Source organism: Lissotriton vulgaris, chromosome 10 (assembly GCF_964263255.1).
Source record: "Lissotriton vulgaris chromosome 10, aLisVul1.2, whole genome shotgun sequence".
NCBI lineage: Eukaryota > Metazoa > Chordata > Amphibia > Caudata > Salamandridae > Lissotriton > Lissotriton vulgaris.
This window is the reverse complement of record NC_141698.1, coordinates 449,098,003-449,125,765: the sequence shown is the minus strand read 5'-3', so window position 1 is coordinate 449,125,765 and position 27,763 is coordinate 449,098,003. Positions and strand designations below refer to the sequence as shown.

The window sequence follows — 27,763 nt, the reverse complement described above, 5'->3', positions numbered from 1 at the left end:
ACTTCATCCGATAGAACCAAGACGTCTGGAGAGCAGTCCGGCAAATAACAATCCTGGTTCGAAATGAAGACAAAATCAGCAAGGAATGATAAAACAAAATCAGCAAGGGATTCTCCTGGAAAAGCGTACCGGCCGGCACGCCTCGAGGTTCCGAATGATTTACCCAGGAAGAATACAGTGACGGAGACGACAACGCGCTCCTGCGCGGGTCTCACAAACGTCACTGGCTAGAACGAGTTCGTCCGTCTTACCAATTGCGGGGACTCGCTGAAAGTAACAAAGTTGCAAGAAACTGTCTCGAGAAGATTCAGGAGCAGACTCCGTTCTGCTCAGGACTTACAAGTACCTTGTTCTCCGTTCAAACTAAACCGGCATGGCTCCGTCCAAACTACGCTCAAGGTCCTGATTGACAAGCCCCGAGCCGTTACCTCCGAAGGCTTTTGTAATCATTACGCTTCCGTTTCCTAGTCTGATGGGCCTCTGGGGATTGTAGTTCCGCAGTCGCCGAACTCCCTCTAGTGGCGATATGCGGTAACTTCCTGCTCTGACTACCGCTAGCCGCCCTCTCCAGACCTTGTTCCCCAGGGTGATCGCTACAGAGCCTCCCCTCAAGGACCGACGTCCCGGCGGTCGTCCAGGCTTGCTAGGATAGGTGTCATGGAACCGGTCCAACAACAGAGGGCAATGCAAATTGGCCGAAGGTTCCCAAGTTCTGTCCTCAACTCCATACCCCTTCCATGAAACCAGGTATTGCACCCTCCCACGGGACAAACGGGAATCTAGGATCTCCTCTACCTCATACTCCTCATCCCCGTCCAGATCAATGGGGCCAGGGCGAGAGGGAAGCCTCATTCCTACCCGACAGGGACGAAGCAGAGATACATGGAATACTGGATGGAGCCGCCAAGAAAGGGGGAGGGATAATCGCACGGCCACAGGGTTGATAATCCTCTCAATTCCATAGGGCCCTATGTACTTGGGAGCCAGTTTACCCCTTCCCTTCAATTGTAGGTTCCTAGTGGATAACCAGACCTTATCCCCCACCTTGTATTCAGGCTCAGGAACCCTTTTTCGATCTGCACATCGTTTCTGGGATGCTTGAGATTGCGCCAGGTGGTTCCTAGCGTCAATCAAAACAGCCCGAAGGTGAGCGTGATGCTCCTGAATGGAAGGGTGAGTGGAGGTGACAGGCCACTCAAAAGGAAGCATATCGGGATGGAATCCATAGGAACAGAAAAAGGGCGAACAACCTAGGGTGGAATGGTCAGCGTTATTATATGCAAATTCCGCCATCCAGACCAGAGGAAACCAGTCACCGGTGTTCTGCAGAGTAAAACACCGTAAATATTGTTCTAGGGACTGGTTAAGCCGCTCCGTTTTACCATCTGTTTGAGGATGGAAACTGGTCGATAAACGAGCTTCCATATGCAATGCTTGGCAAAGAGCCTTCCAGAAACGAGAGGTAAACTGAGAACCCCTGTCAGTGATTAATACTCTAGGTATACCATGGGCTCTCACTACATGCTGAAGAAACACCAAAGCCAATTCAGAGGAGGAAGGTAATTTCTTCAAGGGAATGAAATGACCCATTTTTGTCAAATGATCTATTACAACTAGAATGGTGGTGTATGTCTCACACGGGGGCAATTCCACAATAAAATCCATCGACACTGTATGCCAAGGGGAGGGTGGAATGGGAATGGGACGTAGCAATCCCACAGGTTTGGAATGACTGGCCTTACTCTGAGCAAAAACCGCACATTTTTGTACATAGTCTTTGACATCTTTTCGCAGCGAGGGCCACCAAAAGGAACGTTCCATATTAGCGATGGTCTTGTATTCTCCCAGATGACCTCCAAGTGTAGAATCATGACACCAATGCATAGTCTGTTCTTGGAGGATTTTCAGGGGCACATATAGAGCATGATAATGATATAGTAGGTCATCCTTGGAACTTCTATGATCTGGTTCTTCCTGCATCCATGCCGTGCCATCGATTTTTGATGTTGCCACCTTGACGTCGTCTAAGAATTCTCCCGATATCACAAGTGCCAGCGTTGATGTCGGAAAGGCCGAAGGAGGAATAATAGGAGGAGGCTCCTCATCTGCCATCTGCTGAGGTTCTGCATGATCTACCCTGCGGGATAGCGCATCTGCCTTGCCATTCTGGGTTCCAGGTCTGGACTTTATGATGAAATCGTAGTCCGAAAAGAAAAGAGACCAACGTAACTGCCTGGGAGTTAGCGCTTTGGCAGTCTTTAAAAACAGCAGATTTCGATGATCCGTATAAATTTCGACTGTATGTAGAGCCCCCAACAGGTAATGCCTCCATTCTTCACATGCCCGTTTAATGGCCAATAGTTCTTTATCCGTGATTGAGTAATTCACCTCACAGGGTGAGAGTTTGCAGGAGTAAAAGGCCACTGGATGTAACTGTCCCGTCTCGGGATGGCGCTGGGACAACACTCCACCCAGGGCATATTGTGAAGCATCCGTTTCGACCACAAACGGTAGATTAGGATCCGGATGTCGCAGTATAGGTGCTTGAGTGAAACGTTTCTTCAATGTTTCAAAGGCTTGATCCGCTTCTGGAGTCCACTCAAAGGATACGTTCTTTCTCAGCAATCTGGATATGGGAGTGAGAATGCGAGAGAAATCCTTGATGAACCGTCGGTAGTAATTAGCGAACCCCATAAAACTCTGCACAGACTTCACTTGGATAGGGGCTGGCCACTGGGTTATTGCTTCTACCTTGTTCATGTCCATTTGGAACCCCTGGGCATTGATGACGTATCCCAAAAAGGCCACCTCCTCAACATGGAATAGACACTTGTCTAACTTAGCAAACAGGGAATGGATACGAAGACGATCAAGCACCGCTTTCACGTGGCAGACATGTTCGGTGATATTGCGAGAATATATCAGGATGTCATCGATGTATACTATACAAATCGTTTCCAACAGCCCTCTTAATACTTCATCCATGAAGTATTGGAATGCAGCTGGGGCGTTGCATAGCCCAAAAGGCATCACTTGGTACTCGTATAAGCCAAACTTCGTACGGAAGGCCGTTTTCCACTCGTCACCGGACTTTACCCGTACCAAGTGATAAGCACCACGAAGATCCAATTTGGTGAACACTTGAGCCCCTCGTAGCTGGTCCAGGAGTACAGGAATAAGGGGCAACGGATACCTATTCTTTATGGTCACTTTGTTGATAGACCTATAGTCTATACACGTTCGTAGTTCATCACAGTCCTTTTTCGTGATGAAAAAGAGAGGAGACGAAGCAGGGGAGGTAGAATGGCGAATAAATCCCGAAGCAAGGAGTTCCTCCAAATATGTCTTCAAGTATCGCGTCTCAGGCTCAGTCAGAGCATACACACGGCTGCAGGGTATATCGGCCCCGGGAACAAGATCAATTCGACAATCGTAAGGTCTGTGTGGTGGTAGACTTGTTGCTTTCTTTTTGTCGAAGACATCCAGGTAAGACGTGTATTCACTGGGGAGAGAGGTAGCACAGCAGTACATTCCTTCGACACATCCTTGGGCAAGAAAAATGGCCTGCGTTTCACAATGGTCGTCTGACGTCTCTGGAGGGCAGCAATGTTCTTGACAGTACTGAGATGTCAAGGACACCGTACGTGCAGCCCATTGCACCACAGGGTCATGTAATGTCAACCAGGGCATTCCGAGAATGAGACGAAATTGTGGAGCGTCGATAATGTCAAATTGTATGGTTTCCTGATGATGCTCACCAACATACATCACTAAGGATTCTGTGTGAAAGCACACTGGGCCAGAGGTCAGGGCCTTACCATCCACGGCTTTCACCATTTCAGGGATCTTTTTCTTCTCTTTTTGAATGCCCATCCTCCGGGCATACTGTTGATCGATAAAATTTCCTGTGGCTCCTGAATCCAATAGAGCAGACACTGTGAAAATACTGTCCTCAGTTATTTTCAAAGACACAGTAATGCACATATGAGCCACGGAAGGTTGCATGGTATTTGCAAGGTACAAAGGGATCTTTTCTTCATTTTCCTTACCCAAGACGGGGATCCCGTCCGTACTTGGGCTCTTCAGTTTTCCGACTCCTGTATGGCTGCACCTTGGTTACGAGGACTTGGACCCGGATTGGTTGTTCTTCCTCTAGCTCGACATTCTTTAATAAAATGACCGCTTTTCCCACAATAATGACACAGCTTTTGCAGGCGTCTTTTCTCTCGTTCTTCAGGGGACAATGGACCCCTCACTCCTCCGATTTGCATGGGTTCTACTCCCATCCCAGGTTTGTTGTATTCCTCTGGTGGAGGGCGAGGCTTCGGAAAATACGAACGCACTTCTCCTCTATTCTTGTCCCCTTTTCTGTCTTGAACTCGGTGATCCAGTTGGACCGCAAGATCTATCAATTCATCACATGTCTTGGGCAATTGTACCACTTGGGAGAGTACGTCCTTTAACTCCCCACGTAATCCCTGATAAAACAAAGAAGTACGTTTTTCAGGAGGCCAGTCGGTTTCTACGATTAATCGATTGAATGTGGTGATATATGTCAACAGATCCTGTGATCCTTGACGAAGTGTCATCAGTTCACGATCTAACGATAGCATGTGGGTTTTCCTGTCAAACAGCTTTCTCATTTCGCTACAGAAATCCTGGAAATTGTGTAGCACAGGGTCATTCCTTTCCATCAACGGAATAGTCCAACTAGCGGCGTTTCCACCCATGTATGACATCATGAACGACGTCTTAGAAGCATCATCCACAAAAATGGTGGGTTTACAAAGGAAATGGAGCCTACACTGATTCAAAAAAGTTTCAAATTTCTTCGTGTCCCCATAGAATCGCTCTGGAGGTGCCAATGGTATACCTGGATTCTGGATAACATGAACTGTGGGACCAGGACTGAAAGGTGAGGGATTAGAGGGTTGTGAAGTAAAGAACCCACCTCCCATGGCCACCCCATCCGGGTTTTGAGTAGGGGGGGGAAGTGTTGCCTCTCTAATATAACTTCGCCCTTTGCGAGAAATACCCGCCACCTCCCGTCTTAACGTACTCACTTCTGTTCTAAGGTCCACATTCTCTTGTCTTGCAGCATGTACCTCCTGCTGGAGTGCATTCACGCTCTCCAACAAAGTGGTCAACACTGTAGTAGTATCCATCGTTCAGGCTGACTAATTTCGTGGGCTTGTCAATCTGTCACGACGTCAATGGAAATTACCACTAACCTCTGAAAGATGTCAGCAGGAACGATGGAAGGATGACTAGCCCCCCTCGTCTCCAGAACGCACCACACACAGTGTAGGGTAACACAACTATGCGTAAGTGCCTCCCGGGAAAAAGGGGGATAAAACCAAAGTAAGATGTCCCAATGGGCTTTTCAGGAATATATGGATATCGTCCACCCACTCTCTTGCCAGTCTCTAGGACCCCCGGTGAACTCTGCAGATGGGGAAAGAATAATAACCAACAATTAGAACCCCAGACCGGTACAGGATATAAAATGACAAGATGTACTTTACTAAAAGGTACTAACTGTACAGTGGGACTGGATCGCTGAAAAAAGCCCTTAGGATTATAAAACAGGAAACAAGACTTCATCCGATAGAACCAAGACGTCTGGAGAGCAGTCCGGCAAATAACAATCCTGGTTCGAAATGAAGACAAAATCAGCAAGGAATGATAAAACAAAATCAGCAAGGGATTCTCCTGGAAAAGCGTACCGGCCGGCACGCCTCGAGGGTCCGAATGATTTACCCAGGAAGAATACAGTGACGGAGACGACAACGCGCTCCTGCGCGGGTCTCACAAACGTCACTGGCTAGAACGAGTTCGTCCGTCTTACCAATTGCGGGGACTCGCTGAAAGTAACAAAGTTGCAAGAAACTGTCTCGAGAAGATTCAGGAGCAGACTCCGTTCTGCTCAGGACTTACAAGTACCTTGTTCTCCGTTCAAACTAAACCGGCATGGCTCCGTCCAAACTACGCTCAAGGTCCTGATTGACAAGCCCCGAGCCATTACCTCCGAAGGCTTTTGTAATCATTACGCTTCCGTTTCCTAGTCTGATGGGCCTCTGGGGATTGTAGTTCCGCAGTCGCCGAACTCCCTCTAGTGGCGATATGCGGTAACTTCCTGCTCTGACTACCGCTAGCCGCCCTCTCCAGACCTTGTTCCCCAGGGTGATCGCTACACCCGGTCCCGCTTGGAGGATTAGGCAGTCTGTGCGTCGCCGGATGATGCCACCAGGAGTATCAGGCTGGTTTCGCGCTGTCCGGCAGGTACCGGGGTGTGTCCACCTCTCTCGGCCGGCTTGGTCGCACTTCCGCCGGGGCCTGGGTGGTACGCAAGGCCGGTGCTGCTCCTCCGGCTGCAGGCCCAGACTCGCCACTCGAAGTATGCCAGGCTCCGGTGCACCGATTTCTCCGAAAATCAGACCGGTGACACCGCCTCGGTCCCGGACTCGAACGCCGCCGCTTCAGGCGGGCAGGGTAGCGGATAAATGTGTCGGATTTGTTAGAAGGCCACAGTGCCCTCGGGAGCTCTCACTCTATGCGGCCGCCATGCTTGGCTGCTAGCCACGCCCCAGGACCACCATTTTTGAGATTGCCACTCTACCAGCAACCGACAACGGCAGAGTGTTCCAGAAGCGTACTTGTGGCTTTAGTGCAGTAAGTGCTTTACCCAGGTTCCCTTCCAGGAGATCCTGTGCGTCCCTGTAGATGTGAATGCCTGAGTATTTAAAGGTCACTGGCGCCATTTGGAACTGATACGGTTCGAACTGCACGTGTGTGTCTCCTCCAGTCCCGTGGAAGGTATACCTGTACGATTTAGATGCATTAATCTTAAGACCTGACAATCCTCCAAAAACAGTAAATACCTCCGATACTGGCTCTAGCGGTTATGTGACATCACGGAGGAAGAACAATATATTGTCTGCATATGCCGATATAATATAGTTGGGTGTTAAGGCTGGCAATTCCCATGGTACCCGCCAGCGTGCGTACCTTTATCAGCAGCGGCTCCAGGGCTATAATAAAGAGTAAAGGCGACAGTGGGCAGCCCTGCCGTGTCCCCCTTTCAATTGCAAACTTTGGGGATATGCATCTGTTGGTCCTGACTCGCGCTGTGGGTTTGTGGTATAATAAAGTGATCCATTTTGTATAATCCTGCGGGACGCCGAATTTGCTCAGCACTGCCACCATGTAATCCCATTTTAGGGAATCAAAGGCCTGTTTAAGGTCCAGTGATATACACCCTTCTTTGTCCTACCCCACCTCCTTTCTGGCCATTAGTTGGCTCAGTCTCCTTAAGTTCAAGGCGGTGCTCCTGCCCGGTTCAAAGCCGCATTGGTCTGGGTGTATCATATCTGGTACACACTGGGACAGTCGAATGGCTAGAATTTTACTGAGTATTTTATAATCTGTGTTTAACAGGGAGAGGGGCCTGTAATTCTCTACCCGTAGAGCATCTCTGTTTCAGTAAGGATACTATCAGTGCCTGTAGTGTCGATTCCAGCAATTCGCCGCTTTTCATCGCCTCCTTATATAACGTGAGGAGACGGGGGGCCAATAGGTCAATGTAAGTCAGATAAAATTCTGCCGGTAGCCCGTCCGATCCCGGAGCTTTGTTCCTCTGTAGCGCTTTTATGGCCTGTCTAACTTCTGCTAGCGTGAGGGGCTTTGAGAGGTTGTTTTGTTGTACATCGGTCAGTTGTGGGATGCATACATCGGACAGGAAGGATTCTAAGTCTGGTATTGAGATTGGTGCGTGTGGGCCGTACAGGTCAGTGTAGTAAGTCATGAACGTATTATTTTTTGGGTCCGTATTATCTCTCCGGCTTGGTCACTCACCTCGGTTATAGGAACACTATCTGGGGCATTTCCTGTCAGGCGTGCTAACAGTGTACCCGCACAGTCAGCCTGAGTGTGCTCCCTATTTGTGTATTCCCTATAATCGATTAATCTTAGTTCCTCCAAAAGTTCTGCGTGTTGAATATGCGCCTCCTTCAATTGTGTGACGGTGCCATCAGTGCCTGCCGCCTCTCCTTCAAGCGTCGCCAAGCTCACCCCCACTTTAGTGCCCATAGCCACTCCGCGCAAGGTCACCTTAAAGGCGTCCCATTCTATTTGCCTGTTGCAGGCAGTGTTTTCATTCTCAGTGAAGTACTTTGTGCTAGTGTCCAGTAGTGCAGATCTAAAGACCAGGTCCTCCAGTAGTCCTGGCGATAAGCGCCATGTCCAGAATTGAGCCAATCCCTGAGACAATTGGTCTCCCGGGTGGTTTATCAAGTCGGATCATCTTATCAGATGATCCGACTGAATCTCTGCGCACCACATTAGGCGCAATGATTGAAGAGGGTTTAGCACATGATTGGCTCAGTAAAAAAGAAGCCGATTTCTTGGAACAAAAAACACCACGGATTCCCTACTTCTATTGCATCCTCAAGATCCACAAAAACCTTGATAAACCACCGGGAAACCAATTGTCTCAGGGATTGGCTCAATTCTGGAGCCCTTATCTAAATACGCCGATGCCTTCCTTCGAACTTTGGTACAGGCCACAGACACCTATTTAAAGGACACAAAATCAGTCCTCCAGTTACTACAAAATTTACCCTTCGACTCCTCAACACAACTACTGCTCAGTCTAGATGTTGAGAGTCTTTATACAAGCCTGCCCCATGATGAGACACTCACCATCATCGAAGAGATACTCATTGCCACTCCATGGCGGTACCAGACACCCAGGGGCTTGGTTCTAGAGTGTATCTCCACAGCACTTCAAAAAAACTTTTTCCAGTACAAGTCTACCATATACTTACAAAGTCACGGGACCAGCATGGGAAGTACGTTTGCCCCAAGTCTAGCTGGTCTTTACGTCCATCATTTGGAAGCCAACAAGATACTGAATGCACATAACCCTTTCAGACAGAAAATAAGTGTCTGGAAGAGGTACATAGACGACGTCCTGGACGTCTGGAAAGGAGACCTACAATCAGTAACGGATTTTGTAAACTGGCTGAACATTCAGAATCCTTTTTTGAAATTTACCGGCTCGGTGTCTAATGAAACACTAGTATTCCTGGATCTCAACATTTATGCAGAGGGTGGTGTGCTAAAAACAACCACATATTTTAAACCGACAGCAAGAAATTGCTTACTCAGGTTCGACAGCTTCCACCCGAGACACCTAAGGGAGAATCTGCCCTACGGCCAATTTTTGCGCCTACGATGCAACTGTATGGAAGTGTCAGAATATAAAACACAGGCACATGATTTAAAACAGAAACTGAAACAGCGACAATACCCTGAGAGGATAATTAAGTCAGCCATGAAAAGAGCTAGGAACAATAACAGGGATGCCCTACTGGAGGACAAGATAGGACAAGACCCTGAGAAAAATCGACCCATATGTGTCACTACATATAACACAATTTCAAAAGTGGTGAACAAACATTGGGGCCTTTTGACATGTGGCAACCTGAACATTGAGAAACCTATGTTTGCACACAGACTTGGCAGGAATTTGAAGGACATACTGGCCCACGACTAAGCAGTGGGGTCCAAGGCCATTTTCCGTGTGGGAATTGCAGTAGTTGCCATCTGACTCAGAAAAGTAAGAAATTGACATTCAGCAATGGCACCACTTGGGAACAGAGGAAAATGACCAATTGCAACAGTAAAAACGTGGTTTACCTTATTAACTGCCCTTACGGTTTAGATATGTGGGCATGACATCAAGGGCAATAAAAACCTGTATCACTGAGCATAAGAGCAATGTGCGTTGCAGAAAAACGATAACCAAGATGTCTACCCATTATTTGAATGCCCTACACTGTGTCAATGACCTCCGATGGACAGTGATTGAGCAGTTAGATCCAGACACTGACCTATTCCAAAAAGAACAGCGGTGGGTATTCCGTTTGGAAACACACCTTAGGGGACTTAACAATGAAATACCGTGGGCACAAATGAATACCTGACCCATATGGTAAGACAAGGAACTGATGTAACCTAATATTCCTGAACCTGTACTTTTTGGTGCTTTTTTCCTACACTGCTCATGCCTTAGCTACAAGGTTTTATCATATACAACAGGATAAGGCACATACATTTTAAAGAACGAATCCGCCCAATTTCAAAACCATTAGGGAGTTTCCTGCAACAAACCGTTTCCTGTGAAATACTGAGGCGATATTGTCAGGGACTTGCTTTGTAATTACCACCTTGCAACAGTGTTTCACAGAATGTCACACAGTGATTCACAGAATGTCACCCATAAGAAACTCCAGGTGACTTTCCATATGCTTGATTAAATATGAAAGGGATTACAAAAGTTGCCACAGAATAACGAATAATCTCATAGACGTTAACTATCGTTTAGACAAAAACGAACGATTTCGGATCATGATGTCCGTGCATGCGCAAAAACCTGCATTATACTGACTGTTCTTGACACAGGCGCAGTCATCTACAAATCTAGTGTCTCTTTGCTAAAACAAATGCTCTTGCCCCATTTTGATATTTGCTTCATTAAACATCAAAGGGATTACAAAATTGCCACAGATAAATGAATTATCCCATTGACTTAAACTATCATATAGACAAACAAAGGAATTTCACCATTTCGGATAATGCTGTCCGTGCATACGTGAAAAACTACATTACCCTGAATCTTCCTGACACATGCGCAATAGTCAACAATCTAGTGTCTCTTTCTCGCTCCATTCAGATATAAGCGCAGATAATGGCTTGCTCCCACACATGCGCCCGTGAATATATTTTGAACAAGGATACACCCATCTCTCAACCCGTCAATACGGAATACCCATGTTTGGGCACACCATCATTTCCGGAACCTCCCTAATTAGTAATTACTCGCATACCATTGATTAAGGACTAGTATAAATACCAATGACACCCCACAGGCTCACCATTCCAGCGGAGCCTGCGGTTGGGGAAACAAGGAGGAGAACTCCGATTGAGTTTGTGAGTATATATGAGAATTGAATATCTGCAACCTGAAGTAAGTAAACCATGACGTTTAAAGCAGCCATCTCCTTTCAGATTGCGGATTAGCAAATACTGCCCAAGACGTTCAGAAGGCTCATGATGCCAGAAATCTAAAGAAGACAAGTATGATTCCCTGCCTTAAACACCTTCTTCCCCTCCTCCATTAATCACACCACGGCCACATTAGAGTGTGTGTTTTCTGTTACATGTAATGTATGTCTGGTCTTTGTCTTCTTTTTTTACAGGGTAAGATCTTCATTGAATATTTTAATCCCTTATACATTATTTCCTAGGTGAATGCACCTGTTAAAAGTGTTTCTTTGAGGTTTACCATTGTTTTCTCCTCTAATTTTTTCCTAGATTATGCAAATGGCATTTTCAAGTGATATACCGCTGTAGGTACATTGTAACCTATACTACAGACACATAATCATTTTTGTAAATACATACCATTGTTTTTACATTGAAATACGTGAGTAAGGTGGGGAAGTTGTGCACCCCGTCCTGAAGAAGGAGCTTAGCCTCCAAAACATGTCGACGCACACGTGAGGTTTTGTCCATAATTACGACAATCTTACCTCGCACTTCACTTCTTTTACTAGTACCAGCCCGGGGACCTAATTAAAGTTTTTCTAGTGTCCCACCAGCCAGGCACTTTTTAATCTCACATGCACCATACATAGTCACTATTATAAGTGCTCCCGCGTAGTCGTAGGTCGTAGCACGCCGCATTCCGTAGAAGGGTGAGAAGACCCCAATGATGAAGCATGACACCAAGGGTCCTTTTGGTGTGTGAGGGGTATTTTAAAAAACACTAAGTGCTCCACATCACTGTGAGATCACTTTTTCTATTGGGTGGATTCTTGTTGTTTATGTAATTTAATTAGGGAGTACGAATCCATCAATGGAACTCTCTTTCCCCCCCCACTGTTTTCTCAAGACTTCAAGCAAATCCTCAATCCAAAACCAAGGGGAACTAAGATGTAAGGCAAGCAGTCGAAGAATCGAACACCATGTATAAATAAGGAGTATAATTGTGACCAATTGAAACACCATCTTGCTCATCAGATGGACACCAACAGAGAGCATCTCATCTCCTTACAAAATAATTCATCGGTTAGTTTATGCAACGCTCAAAACACTACCTTTTACTCTCAACTTTTTAGGCCAGCATCCAGGGACCTATTAGAGCCAACAACTTCAATACCTGACCAGCAAGGGGGATCAACATCAGGTTCAGATACTCAGAATCCTCAACCTTCCCCTTATACAGCTGAGACTACCTTAGGCGAGGGTGCTTACACTTCACTTCAACAAATGAGGACTGACATGGGACCTGCCCTAAAGCTTCATCAATGCCTTTCACTGGTAACAGACCAGTTGGAGGAGCATAAACCAAGGAAATAGGCATTACAACTAAATAACTCTCTCCTACAACCCTTATCATCCACCGGTTCGGATGAAATATTGCCTGTGGCAGGCTTGCTGGTATCTCACAAACCTAAAGAAACATCACTTTCAGTGCAAGGTCAGCACCCCCAAATGAAGACCAGTCTGCTTCCAACGGCGACATGTCCTTCATATCCTCCCAAGAGTGAGAGGAACTAGTCGCCTATTACAGTCACAGACAGGAAGAAGTAATATTAGTCACAATAACAAAACTCTTAATTTGGGAATTGTTACTCAGCACCAGACAATACTCAACTGCGGCTTTGCAATATCAATCTCATAAACTGGACCTTCAGCTCACAATTTTACAAACTTTAGCTGACTTCACTTCAGGGATTGATAGGCAGCTAGGTGACTTCAATGGCCTAATAAAGAGAGGGCATGAAGCGTCCTCTAAAACCCAGCCATGCACCAGGAATGTTCTTGTGCCCCAATTGTGGATAAATTACAAATGCTCCCGACAATACTTGGTGACTTGCTGAATGCCCTAAAATTAACAGCTATAACCCAGAACACTGACAGCAACAACAACTTGACGGGAGACGAGACAGCATTGGGCCCACAAGTAATAGTCCAGACATTATTAAGCAGCAATTTTTTATTAGAAGGAGTAGTCCTTCGCAAAGCATAAAAACCGAATCATTAAGCAAAAATGATTCATCAAGAAAATCTGGACGCAAGCAAAAAGGAAAGGTAGGAACAAGAAATAAACAGCCCAAATCCAACATTTGGCCACCTATCTGCAACCTTGCCCAGCCACAATTGATCTAACAAGCGATGAAATATCAAATACAATAATGCCAGCACAGGCAAAATGCACGAGGACCTCGATCACAAGACCCAATCCCACAATGCCGCAGCAAAGGAGTTCTTGCCCCCCAGACAGTGTTAGCAATAAGCGAGAGGACGAGAATGAATTATCAGGGAAGACTTCTGACATTATCTCTTCCTTAAGTCCCTCTATTCAGAAGAAGAATCTGGCAAGCACTAACCCAAGGCATTAGCCACCTACAACTATCTCAGACAGAAAGGTGCCTCAAAAAGTGCACCCACTACTCTCAAGTCAAAATCAAGAGCAAGATGCCAGAGTGCACGACATAGCTTGGTTCTCATCTGCCCAACTGATATATCCACATAACAATCACAATCCAGAATCAATCAAAGCGTATTCTCCTCATCAAGGGCCTTTTGTCCACACTGCAAATAACAGCACTGGATCACTGTACCAAAATCGGGACTCATTTGCCCACATAGAAACTAGCAGTGACAGCACACAGCTTCAAGATCAGGACTCAACCAAGGCAGAAGAGGCTGACACTTTAATATGCAATCCTCATTATTATCACAAGGCCGTGTGGACATATTGAATAGAGGGAACATTTTAAGGCTCTTACATTCCATCACACCCCTAGCCAACATCAAAACTTTTGACTTGCTCTCAATAGAATTCCTGCCATCCAACACTAGCCAGAGCCCTGAAGTGACCAGAACAAGATGGCGAACCTCAGAGGTTGCAGGCAGAATCTTACAAGAAAGAAACAGACTTCACACTGGGGGATAACCCTGAAATCAATACCAAAGCCATTATATCCCACACCTTTCAACAATCCAAGTCTGACTACCTTTTCAATTTTGAAAGGAGCAAGGAGCAAGGAGCAAGTCACCAGGCACAACAACTGAGACCAACCTGAGAATCACCCTGTTACCAACTCAGTGTCTCCCTGACCTATCGCATTCCCCAATAAGTAACAACTGGACAGGCACACATCGGCTAATAACATTTGCATGTCCAAATTGACAGAAGATGGTCTTAGCACAGAACCCCTATATGTGTCTCGAACATTAATGGCTTAGCCTCTAAAATGTACGATCAGGAGATTCTAAACTATCTGAAAACCTTTGACATAATCCTGTTTCAGGAGACCTGGGAAGATAAGCCCTTTGATTTGCAAGGTTACACCTCCCGCTCACATCCGGCAACCAAGGGATCGGTCTTTGGCCGCTGCTTGGGAGGCTTATTATATCTGGCCTCAATAACTGAAATAGGAGAGTTCCTTCCTGTAACAATACATTTAACACCTCCAAGCTGTATTTAGGCTGCAAAAGTAACGCTTGTGCTCAATCCGCTCAAACAGAATATAATAATGATAAATGTCTATGTGCACCCTAAACAAAAATCAAAAGCAGTGAAGGAGCTGTTAACGCAGCTACAGAGAGTAATGGAAGAGGAGGCAGCTGACCTCATCATCCTGGCTGGAGATTTTAATATGCATCTCCTAGGGTTTACTCAGGACCACGATACAACGCAGGAGCTCTCAGGCGCATGGGGTATCTTATCTTATCTTATCTTAAGGGGGTTTTGTATAGCGCTCTGTCACCATAAGTTTCCTGGCACTGATTGAGTGCTGAGAGGTGTAAGCACGGGGGGGGGGTCTAGCCAGACTGTGCGAAAAGAAAAGTTTTCAAGGATTGCAGAGAACCTGCTCCGAGAATTGGAGCACCTACACTTGAGATCTCTAAACAGTCGGCTTAAAGATGACAACCCTCCAGTAGCATAATCTCACCTAGATTACACCTTTACGACTCTGACTCTGTTCAATAAAATTGCTACCTTCAAGATTGGCAATAACAAATTTAGCGATCATCTGCTACAAGTGTTGTGTCTTCAAACAAGACCTTGCCAAATAGCAGAAACTAGCAACTCTATTGGGCTGGATGAAACCAGTAATCTTAAAAGAATAAGGTGCAATTCTAACAATATAGAGGAAATAACATCAACAGCTAAAGCTCTATACAGCTAAGGAAGAGTTAATCTAGCCGAGCCCTTGGAAAGCTGGGAAACATTTGTTACATCCCTAGGAGAAAAATTCTCAAATAGCCAAGGCCGGAAAAAAGGAAAGTAATTGCCACTCCAACCAACCCAGCAAAGAGCCCTGTCTCTAAAATATTAAAGCGAACCATAAACCGAACCTCAAAGCAACAACGTAAATCTCCAAATAACCACGGTCTGCAAGGAACTCTCCGCGAATTAAAGACCTCATTTAAACGGAGGAGATGGGTAAACAAAAGAGCAAAGGAAAGCGAATTGTGGGCAAAACTTCTCCATGTTGCAAACAAGAAAAAGAGCGCCAAATTCTGGCATTCAGTTAACAAACTGCAGCGGCCTAATCATCCTGACATAGACTCTAACATCACTGAAGCTACCAGGGTTGACTACCTCTTCAATCACTTTAACGATCAGGAACTAGAAACAGCCACTGCCCTAGTCTATTCAAGAAACCTTTGTATCAACAACTTAATAAGGGCAGGAACAAATCAGCACCGCCCAAGCGACGTCGACAGTGGACAACTCAAGCTGACGCAGCTGGAGACGGCACTCCCACCAAGCCCGCACTGCCAACTAAGTGCAGCAGACGAGCAAAACGGACCCTTGGCAACACCAATAAGGAAACAAATAGCCAGAGGTGGAGCACCCGGCCCAAATGGCATACCACCAATGTTGTACAAACAGGATCCTGAATTTTGAGGCAATGCACTAGCTCCTGTGATAGGACATGCTCTAAGAACCACAGCATTACCAGAGTCATGGAGAGGCTCCATTATTAGCCCTTTATATAAGCAAGGAGCAAAGTCTGCTCCAAACAATTACCGCTTGATAGCCCTTATAGATACTGAGGCCAAATACTATGCAGGGATTATATTAAAGATCTGGTTAGCAGGTCTTCTACGATCCACATTATTTATTTATTTATTTATTTGCTGGTTTATATAGCGCTTGAATCCACTCCAACTGGAGTATCTCTGCGCTTTTGGAACCGGTAAACAGGAGGTGTGAAATGGAGAGGGAAACTAGATATCATTTTTGAACAGAGTGGTTTTTAGAAGTTTTCGGAATGTAAGGTGTTCTTTACATTGTCTCAGAGACAGGGGAAGTTTGTTCCACAGCTTGGGACCAGTAATGGACAGAGCTTTGCATCCGTGTCTGGATTTCTTAGCACGGGGGACCACTAGGAGGAGATTGTTGCTAGATCTGAGGGATCGTGTTGGGACGTAGGGGACAAATTTCCGCTCGAGATAAACATTATACCTATAACTCAAACTGGTTTTCGTCAAGGGCATGGAACTACAACTAATATTATGGCCTTAATAATGCTTATGGATGCTGCGAAGCAGGGTAAATATCCCCAATACCTCTGCTTCATAGACTACTCAGCAGCCTTCGATCACGTTGCCTGTGCCAGGCCCTGGCACAAGCTGAATAGATGGGGGATACCATCTCCCCTCTTAGACCAACTTATACAAATGCATACTAATACGTGGATCAGAATTAAACTAGTCGCAGGGAAGCATCTTTCAAGCAGAATCACCAAAATAAAAGGGTTAAAGCAAGGATGCGTTTTAGCCCCCTTGTTATTTTGCCTTTTTCTGGTGGACTTACCAGCAGAACTGGACAGTTGCTCTTCACACGCCCCGAAGCTAGGTGGCATGATATTGACAAACTTGCTATATGCTGATAACTTAGTTCTGATTAGTCGAACTCCTATTGTACTACAGGACATCCTAGATGCAACCTGCAAATTCTCGCGACGGAATGCTCTAAAAATTAATTTCCAAAAATCCTAAATTATGACGGTAAACCATCATAAGAAGGCGCACCCCAGCTGGTATTTGACCGGTAAACGCCTAGACCAAGTAACAAACTATAAATATCTGTGCATGTTCTTAAATCAAAATAATTCCTCAAGCCGCAGTTGAAATCCCTACGAAGGAATGGAGCTATGACTTATTTAGCACTAAAACCTTTATAGAAGTTGCTAACGGACTTAACACTAAACCCCTTTTTAAAAGTCAGGCAAGCCAAATTGCAGCCTACGATCAACTATCGGAGTGAATCTCTGACTGAATGAGACGCAGCAATCCTCGATAGCGCAATCGCAACCTCTTACCGAACGATTTTCCAGCTTCCCTAATATGTTTCACTGGCCCAAATTAGGCTCGAATTTTGCCTCCAAACTCTGGAAAACTGCCAGCCAACGTTTACTTCCAGGAATCTATTTACACTCTAGGTCTGACAAAGTCAACAAGACTCATATCAGCCTTAGAGGACAAGAAAGCAATATCCAAACAAGCTCATAGCTGGGTTGTGCTCAATAATTATGATGTCCTCAAACCCCAAGCCTATCTCAAGGCCGGAACTAAGATTGTGACTAAGGAAAAATTCTCAAGGATCCGCTTGGGAGTCCGTTCAATCAGTTCGTTTTTACCGCCTGATGAAAGAAGAGTAGTAGACCAGCCTTGCTGTCTGTGCGCTTGTGACTTGGAGAACCCCATTCACATAATATGTATCTGTAACAAGCTAAAGGACATATGGAAATGCTTGTTAAAACCATTTTTTAACCAGCACAGAGCAAGGTCCTGTAGGCAGGCGGTGATGCTGTGCTTTAACCCCACCTTAGTACAGCTAAGCTGCAGCCTTACAAAATTCTTTGACTTACCAGAATAGCGACTAAAAAAATCTATTTTCAGCAGTTAAGATCAAGCCCCGTACAATGGTTTTGAACACTATCTGAGCCAGTCCCGTAATGCTACGCAATGGCTCTATATAATGGCATCAGGATGTCTCAATCAGGGGGAACAGGGTGTCGTTAATTGTTGCACGGGAACATCCCGTCAGCTTAAACAGACAGCTCTTATCAAACTGACTTTTAACAGACAGAGCATTAACTGTGTCAGCGATGCAAGTACCTCCGAGATCAATTTCAAGTTTTATGCACAAAACAACGTAATTGATTTTAAACTTTTTAACTCCTGTATGAGTGCAATGTTCCTTGATGTTATCATTATTGTACTGTATGCAATGGTTTTAATTATTCATGCATAATAAAATGTACTGACTTACTCAGAGCTCAGATCAAAATGGGTGTTGAATCAAACACAAAAATGACTGGATTTGAAAGTTAGAAATAGAATCCTCACTGCTTGTGGCAGCAATTGTGAACAAAAACATCCCTCGAAGAGGAAAACGTGACACGCGTCAGTGAGGACAAAGCAAATAAATCAAATAGTGTTTGTGAACCAAATGATGACCTCATCCTTTCAAATTTTACTCGATCAAGTAGTCAAATCTTTTACCAAGGATCACAGACTGGAATAAGAAATGAACATTTCTTACATTACTTCACCCCAGGATAATCCTTTAGAGGAACTTCCTCCTACTCCTTTGGCCAAGCTTTGAGTACCTATCTTCTCTAACATTTGTCTATTTCTTTAAGTGTTGCTTTTGAATTCTCAGTAGCACAGACACTAATGCAGGTGTTTGTTACAGCACTTTATGGAATAAGTGGGACAGTTTGTCGTCCTTCATAATACATAATAAATTTAAAGAAATATTAGAGCCACATTGAAATAAGATCAATTATTGAATGTATGTGCCTTACATATACAAGAAATAGCAGAACAAACTAAATCAGAGGACTGTTTAAGTAGGGTTGGTAAGTGATGAAATAAGTCTAAAGTAAGCTTTTTTTTAGTCTGGATTTGAGAGAGGGAAAGGATGAGTTAATTTTTATTTCCATTGGGATGTTATTCACTATCTTGGGTGTTCAACCTCCAATGATATGTAATCCTGAAATTCACAATATAGCAACCTTGTCTCACTTCCATTGTTGGAATTTCATCTTGAACTTTTATCCGCTAACATTCTCTACACTTGGAAGTTTGATGCATTAGGACATGGATGTTAAAAGCCTCAGTGATTCACTGGCACTTTTGAAATTTGGAACTAAAATGATGTAGAGATTGGGAAGAGTCAACCTTATACGCAGTAATATTGTGTGTGCTCTGTCTGAAGGCTTCTTCATAGGTCCATTTCTTGTTTTGTTTTTTATTGGCAGTGCCATAATCGCCGTAACAATTAGTTACTTGTTGATCGCCCTCCGTAACCTCCTGCACACTCTTCTCGGACTAGAGATAGCGTGCCTGGGACAAAATTAAGCTCTCCATCCTGATATCACAGGCATCATTTCAGCCACCCAGGGTGTTCAACATGTACATATATATATTCTGCTTTCCCCTCGACCGATGAAGATATTCATCAAGCCGTGTGGATGAACCTCAGTCTAGATTTTCACCTATCAACAACATTAACACATTTAATGAAGTTTTGATGAGCAACCACAACATGTAATATTCTAATGCTTACAGTTATAGCTTCTAAATCTGTTATCTTTGAAACACTGCATCACTGCTGAACAGCAAGGCCTTGCTTCCTCTTGTTTCGGAACATTTGGAACCATTAATGGAACACTTTCTGACACTGGGCTCAATCAAATTGTCCCCTTCAAAGCTGCAGAAGAAATACAAGGCCCTGGATCAGAATTCTCTTTTCTCAAAGGCGGAACCACAGCCAGATTCCACGATTAACTCTGCCTCAAGAAAGTATCTTTCTACTGCTCCAAAAGCAGCAGTTCATCACAGAAAAAAGCAAATGCCTCAACTCTGTAGGGAGGAATATGTATGGTGCACCGGCTACTGCCATAAAACTGCCACGATGAACGTGAAAGTACCATGTCAGATCACAAAGTTGGAGGAATATGCAGCTGCTAATTTCAAACCAGATCATAGGCGCAGCTGCAGATTCCTCCAACTTTGTGATCTGTTACGACTGTGATGGCCTAGCCATTCAACAGTTTTCCTGACTGAGACCCAAAGGCCTGAAACTTGAAGGGCAGAGACCTGTCCAAAATCTGCTTTTCTCTGGACCCACACTTCTTGGCGCTCGTGCTAATGAGGGAATGCAGTGGGTGAAGGCCAAATGAAAAATGTGAAAGCTGTAACCCTTGAAAAGAAAATTGAGTTGTTCCAGAAGAACTACAGACATTATGATCACCGGTTCTTGCTGCAGTAGGTTCAGACTCTTCAGTGTCCTCAACATCATCAGTCTCAACATCAGAATTCGTACCAGCTTTAAAAAGAATGGGAGAGTGTAACGGAGTCCCCCTTGGGAACACCGCCACAGGGCGCGAACTGACCGATTGTGACCCCCCCCTCTTATTTCCACAGCCCACGCAGTATTCGGAGTGGTACAGCCCCGACACCTACAGTTGTGACGAGGAGGACGTATGGCCCTTTAACCAGCCCGGCGGTATAGAAGAGGCGGAGTCTCCCAGGTGGATAAAGGAGAACGCCCAACCCCAGGTGTGTCTATACACCGGAGGAGTGGTCAGAGTGGAGAAGAGCGGAGTGGCGGGGAGCAGCGTGGAGGAGCAGAGAGAAGAAGGACGAGAAAGCGGAGAAGAGGAGCGGTGGAGAGGAGGAAGCAGAAAGAGCGAGGACAAGCGGAGCGACAGCCTCAGGAGGATCGACGAGACCCTTCGCTCTGAAGGAGAGCCGACGGATCAAGAGTGGACCTGGGAGCTGATTTCCGAGAGCAGTTTGGACCGACCCGTGCAGGAGGAAGGAGACGCCGGGAAACCCGAGGAAGAACGGGGAACGCCTGGAGGCCAACACCACGAGTCGCCCAGCCGTACGCCAGGAGGGGTACGGCTCACGGAGGTACGTAAACGCTTCCTGCGGTGGTTCACTGATAAAGCCCGACAACTAGCAGACAGGGGAGGGAGGAACCTGAGGGACGCCCCCAGGGGGGAATGCATGAGCACTCGCCCTCCTCCTGGAAGTTAAACTAGCAGAAAAAGGTCACTGTACTACGTGCTCCCCTCACTACCCCCCCCTTTTGTGTTTCCACCTACACCTCTGTGGGTCTGAACTGATACTTGCCTCTCTTTTACTTTTCCCCCCTCGGCATCGGCGTGGGCGGCCAGCACGGAGCCTCCAGATCCCCCTGAGCGGCGGAGTCCGGTCCGGAGGAAAGAAGAGGGAGCCCGTAGGAAACAGCACAGAGAGAGGAGCCGATCACCTCGGAGGTCCACAGTTCGCAAAACCTGTACTGATGCACTGTATGAGCAATTAAAAGCCAGAGTAACTAAAACACGTCTCCTGCCGATTTCTGGTCCCGCAGTTACAGTGGTGGAGAATGCGGGCACTGTAGCCATCTGCGACCAGAAGATGGAGAGCGTGGTACAAGCCTTGGTGCAAGGGCAGGAGAGGTTGGAGAGGTTGGCGGAGCAACAGCTCAGGGCAGCAGAAGCCGACAGAGAACTGATAAAAACAGCCGTGACGGCCCGTGCTTTGGACCCCCCTCTTACGTCCGGCCCAGTGACAGTCAGTAACATACCCCACACCATAGGTGGGGTCTCTCTACAAAAGTACCAACCTGGAGAGGACCCCGATGCCTTCTTATTAAATTTTGAACGGGCGGCCAGAGCCTGTGGATGGCCTGGGGCCAAGTGGCCGTTTTTTTTGGCCCCCCTGTTGGTTGGCGAGGCCCAAGCCGCCTACCAGGTGGCCAATCCAAGAGGTGATACCCCTTATACGGATATCAAACGGATTATCCTGGACCATCTGGGATTGGACCGTGAAGCCTACCGGCTGAGGTTCCGGCGAGAACGAGGTGTAACAGGAGAAACGCCAAAAACCCTCTTTGTCAGATTGAAGATGGCCGCAGACAAGTGGCTCAGCCCGAACGATAGCACAAAAGAGGAAATAATGGACCGGATTTATTTGGAACAGTTTGTCGAGGCGCTACCCTTTTCCACCCAGAGGTGGCTAAAACAACACCCTGATCTGACGACAGCTCAAGCTGTAGAGATGGCTAACACATATTCCCGAGTACAACAGAGACCCCTGCAGGTCCAGGAGGCGGACAAGGTGAAGACGCCCTTCAGACCGGAGAAGAAACTCTTAAGGGCTCCAGAACCACCCAAACCCCGTCCCTGGAAAAGCGAACCACTCCCTCACACGGGACCCCAGTGCTTTGAGTGCGGGACCTGGGGGCATATAGCCAGACATTGCCCCAGGAGAAGACCGGCAGACGAACCGATGGAAGTAGGATATCTGCCCCGCACCGTCCTCTACTCGGCGGAGATGGGACACGCATACCGCGTAAGTATGAGGATAAACGGTAACCCTGTGCAGGCTCTCCTGGATTCTGGCTGCCGCCAGTCGGTAGTACAGGCCCACCACGTAAGGCCCTACCAGCTCATACCACACGAACAGGTATACATCCGATGCGTCCACGGGGATGTGAAACCCTACCCCGTCGCCCTATTGCCCCTAGAACCCCAGGAAGGACCAGCCGTAAGGGTTCAGGTCGGAGTCTTATCTACACTCCCTGAAGATCTAATCATCGGAACGGACAACCCGGCCTTTTTGTCTATGTTCAAGCGGAGTATGGCCCAGACGATGAAGATAATGGAAACAAGGAGACAATCAGAAGCGGTGACGGCATTAGCTTCCTCAGATCCTTGGACTTTGGACCGCAGTTTCCAATTCGCCCAGGCCAATGACTCTACATTGATAAACGCCTGGGAGAAGGCCCATCACACTCAAGACGAGGACCCACGGCGTTATCCGAGACTGTATATCAAAAACGGCCTGTTGTACCGTCAAGGGGGAAAAGAGGACCCTGAGCAGTTGCTGGTGCCAGTGTCATTCCGCGAACAAGTCCTGTTCTTTTCGCATTCTCATTTAGTGGCCGGTCACACAGGAGCAGAGAAAACCACACAGAACCTCCTGAAGTGTTTTTACTGGCCCGGGATATACAAAGACGCTTTGACCTACTGTAAGGAGTGTGACATTTGCCAAACCAGAAACATGACGAGGCCCCCTGCGGTGCCATTACAACCCCTCCCCATTATTGGAGTTCCCTTTGAACGAATTGGTATGGACCTTATTGGACCTCTCCCAAAAACAAAGAAGGGATATTCTTATGTCCTAGTCATCGTCGACTATGCCACGCGATTCCCGGAGGCATTCCCCCTCACGTCCACCACCTCCAAGAACGTGGCGGACAAGATGCTTGAGCTGTTCACCCGGGTGGGTTTCCCTAAGGAAATACTAACCGACCAAGGGACCCCTTTCGTGTCACGCCTCATGAGGGACGTATGTAAAGTGCTTCACATACACCAGATAAGGACCGCTGTATACCATCCGCAAACTGACGGATTAGTAGAGAGATACAACCGCACCCTAAAAACTACCTTAAGGAAAATGTTGGAAGTCAACAGTAACGAATGGGATCAGGTGCTTCCCATTGCTTTGTATGTCATCCGTGGGCAAACACAAAGCAGTTTAGGGGTCTCGGCATTTGAGATGTTATACGGGAGAAAGCCCAGATCCCTGCTGGACAGGACCAAGGAGGCGTGGGAAAATGAAACCCCAGAGGAAACCGCAAACACACTGGAATACGCTCGAAACCTGCGTTCCAAGCTAGGGAAACTAAGGGACCTGGCGTTCGCCAATCTCGAGAAACACCAGAACAAACAGAAGACCCTTTATGATAAAGGAAAGAAATGGAGGAGCTTGGAAAACGGAGATTGGGCTCTAGTGTTGTTGCCCTCCTCCGCACAAAAATTTAAAGCGGAGTGGAGTGGTCCGTACCAAGTCGTGGAGAAGATCGGGAAGACCAGTTACCGGCTACAAGTGAACGCCAGAAAAAAGCAAGTCTACCACATAAACCTGCTAAAGAAGTGGTTAGGGACACCCCCTCACCCGGTCCACCTTGCTGAGTCGGAGAAAAACCCTTGCCGCTCCACCATTCCGCTGCTAGTGATCAACGATGATTTGAGACAGGAGGAAAAACAAGAGTTGATGGACGTCCTGCTGAAACAAGAACAGGTGTTTTCAGACCTCCCGGGGAAAACCTCGATGGCCGAACACCGAATAGACACCGATCCAGGGAAGACCGTAAAAATACGGCCTTATCGGATCCCAGAGGCCAGAAGACAAGACATACGACGCGAGGTGACCGACATGTTACAACTAGGAGTCATACGCCCCTCGCACAGCAACTGGTCAAGCCCAATCGTTCTCATACCCAAACCAGACGGATCACGCCGATTCTGTATGGACTTTCGGGCCTTAAACGCCATCTCGAAGTTCGATGCCTATCCCATCCCTCGGATTGACGAACTCATAGAGAAGTTGGGAGATGCGCAGTACATCAGCACGATAGACCTCACAAAAGGGTACTGGCAGGTACCGCTGAGGGAGGTGGACCGGCATAAAACAGCCTTTTCAACCACGGAGGGCCATTATGAGTTCACAGTGCTACCGTTTGGCCTTCACGGAGCCCCCGCCACATTTCAGAGACTCATGAATAACGTACTACACGGTCTGTCGTCATTTACCTCAGCGTACCTGGACGACATTGTGGTGTTCAGCCCCGACTGGAAGACCCATTTGAAGCACCTGTCGCAAGTGTTGGATACCCTGAACAAGGCGGGATTGAAGATTAATGCAAGAAAATCACGAATAGCCTTTCACAAAGTGAAGTACCTGGGGTACGTCCTGGGGCACGGCATGATCGAGCCACAAACGGAGAAAGTCCGGGCCATTTCTGAGGCACCGTTTCCCACCACCAAAAAGGAGCTGCGTGCGTTCTTGGGGCTAATCGGGTACTATCGACGATTTATACCGAACTTTGCTCAGGTGGCCTCCCCCCTCACGGATGCCCTGCAGACCTCTGTCAAGCAGGCCGCACTGGCCAAACCCACGGTGGGCATGTTGGACTCTTTCAACGAGTTGAAGAAAAGGATCACTTCCACCCCCGTCCTCAATTCACCGGATTATACACGTCCATTCGCCTTGCACACGGACGCGTCCGAGTTTGGGATCGGCGCAGTGCTGTCCCAGGAAGGACCGGATGGATTGGACCACCCGATCCTGTTCGTCAGTCGGAAACTGTTCCCACGGGAACTAAAGTATGCCACGGTGGAGAAGGAGTGCCTGGCTATTCGTTGGGCCGTGGAAAAATTGGCCTATTACCTTGAGGGCCGGCCCTTCTCGCTATACACAGACCATGCGCCCCTTACTTGGATGGCACAAAACAAATCCTCGAATGCCAGGGTCATGAGGTGGTTTCTGGCTTTACAGCCGTATAACTTCAGAGTATGCCACAAGCGGGGTGTGGACAATGTTGGGGCTGATTTTCTGTCTCGTCATCCGCTTCCCGAGCGGAAGCGTCCAGGGGGGGAGGTGTGTAACGGAGTCCCCCTTGGGAACACCGCCACAGGGCGCGAACTGACCGATTGTGACCCCCCCTCTTATTTCCACAGCCCACGCAGTATTCGGAGTGGTACAGCCCCGACACCTACAGTTGTGACGAGGAGGACGTATGGCCCTTTAACCAGCCCGGCGGTATAGAAGAGGCGGAGTCTCCCAGGTGGATAAAGGAGGAGAACGCCCAACCCCAGGTGTATCTATACACCGGAGGAGTGGTCAGAGTGGAGAAGAGCGGAGTGGCGGGAAGCAGCGTGGAGGAGCAGAGAGAAGAAGGACGAGAAAGCGGAGAAGAGGAGCGGTGGAGAGGAGGAAGCAGAAAGAGCGAGGACAAGCGGAGCGACAGCCTCAGGAGGATCGACGAGACCCTTCGCTCTGAAGGAGAGCCGACGGATCAAGAGTGGACCTGGGAGCTGATTTCCGAGAGCAGTTTGGACCGACTGGTGCAGGAGGAAGGAGACACCGGGAAACCCGAGGAAGAACGGGGAACGCCTGGAGGCCAACACCACGAGTCGCCCAGCCGTACGCCAGGAGGGGTACGGCTCACGGAGGTACGTAAACGCTTCCTGGGGTGGTTCACTGATAAAGCCCGACAACTAGCAGACAGGGGAGGGAGGAACCTGAGGGACGCCCCCAGGGGGGAATGCATGAGCACTCGCCCTCCTCCTGGAAGTTAAACTAGCAGAAAAAGGTCACTGTACTACGTGCTCCCCTCACTACCCCCCCCCTTTTGTGTTTCCACCTACACCTCTGTGGCTCTGAACTGATGCTTGCCTCTCTTTTACTTTTCCCCCCTCGGCATCGGCGTGGGCGGCCAGCACGGAGCCTCCAGATCCCCCTGAGCGGCGGAGTCCGGTCCGGAGGAAAGAAGAGGGAGCCCGTAGGAAACAGCACAGAGAGAGGAGCCGATCACCTCGGAGGTCCACAGTTCGCAAAACCTGTACTGATGCACTGTATGAGCAATTAAAAGCCAGAGTAACTAAAACACGTCTCCTGCCCATTTCTGGTCCCGCAGTTACAGAGAGGCAGAGGTGGTCAACAGCCATCAGTGTTGAAGGAAGCATCATGAACTACTCCGAAGAATGCAAAGTATCACATAAGACAGATGAGTGCTTAAAATTTTGCAGTATGGCTGTTCTCTGAGATTCACATATTCTCCAGCCATTCTTCCAAAGTAGTTTTCCCATTTTGATCTGGAAAGCCTCAACAAGAAGTCATCATTCTTCGGTCCAATCTTAACAAAGACGAAAGAGACTTTATTTTGTTCTACTGTTAATTTGTGATTTCCAAACATGGACTGAAGCAAGAATTCAGACCCATTGTGTACATGGAAATAGCAAACAAATTGATAAAGGAGAAATTTCTGATGCTAACCTTTTATAAAAAATGTATCCACAACTCAAACAAAGGGATACAATATGTTCAGTAGGCTGCCAAGAGCATATTTAAAAAAATAAAAAAATAAACATTTTAACAGCTGATGTACAGAAATAAAAATATAGCAGTGTGACCCTTGCTAAATACAATCTTTAGAGGGCACAGAGTCCCCATCTCATGCACATTCAGTAACCAGGGTGCATACTTCCATGTTTCAATATTGCAGAAATATCAAAAGTTCTTGACGTTTTTTTTTTTTAAATTGAAAATCTGCATTACCCATACAATGTCTTTCCATTCAGTTTCACATCCAACCCAAGGACATAATCAAAGTGCATAATGATACTAAGTCACATATCTGAGAATATATTTTAAAAAAAGTCCACCCAGGTTTATATGACTGGCTGATAAAGGCATCAAAGTCGTAAGAAGTCTTACCACATTTTTAGTACACTCTAGATGTTTTGAACTACCTTGGTTTAGGATTGGACCAAGCAAAGTGTACTTCTGTACCAGCAGAGTGCTTTCAGTTCTTGTGAGTAGTGCGTTACATGCCAGCAGCTAAAGTGTACCCTTCGGAGGAGAGACTGTTTTCTATCCTAAAGTGCCAATCTTCCGAAGACATTGCAAGTAACTGTTAGATCTATTCCCTACTAGGGTCCATTTCATCCTACATTTTCCTTGTACATTACACTCATTTCCACTTGAGGCCACTTTACTGTTTCTGGAAAATCAGTGGTTCCAGTACTCAGTCTCATGGGAATGCAAACTAATTCTCACCCTGGCAGCAATACATTCTGCTCTG

The 27,763-nt window shown here is 46.9% G+C and overlaps 2 protein-coding genes across 2 annotated transcripts in view; both read left to right on the top strand.

Moving 5' to 3' along the window:
* The window catches only part of IFT140 (intraflagellar transport 140), a 1,373,663-nt gene that overhangs the window by 369,647 nt on the left and 976,253 nt on the right, over positions 1 to 27,763 (top strand). The gene's annotated exons all lie outside the window — the stretch shown is intronic.
* Positions 22,018 to 26,258, top strand: LOC147685389 (uncharacterized). The gene is made up of 2 exons (XM_086942285.1): positions 22,018 to 22,464; positions 25,638 to 26,258. Exons 1-2 carry the CDS (start codon positions 22,018 to 22,020, stop codon positions 26,256 to 26,258), a joined length of 1,068 nt encoding a protein of 355 aa, XP_086798411.1.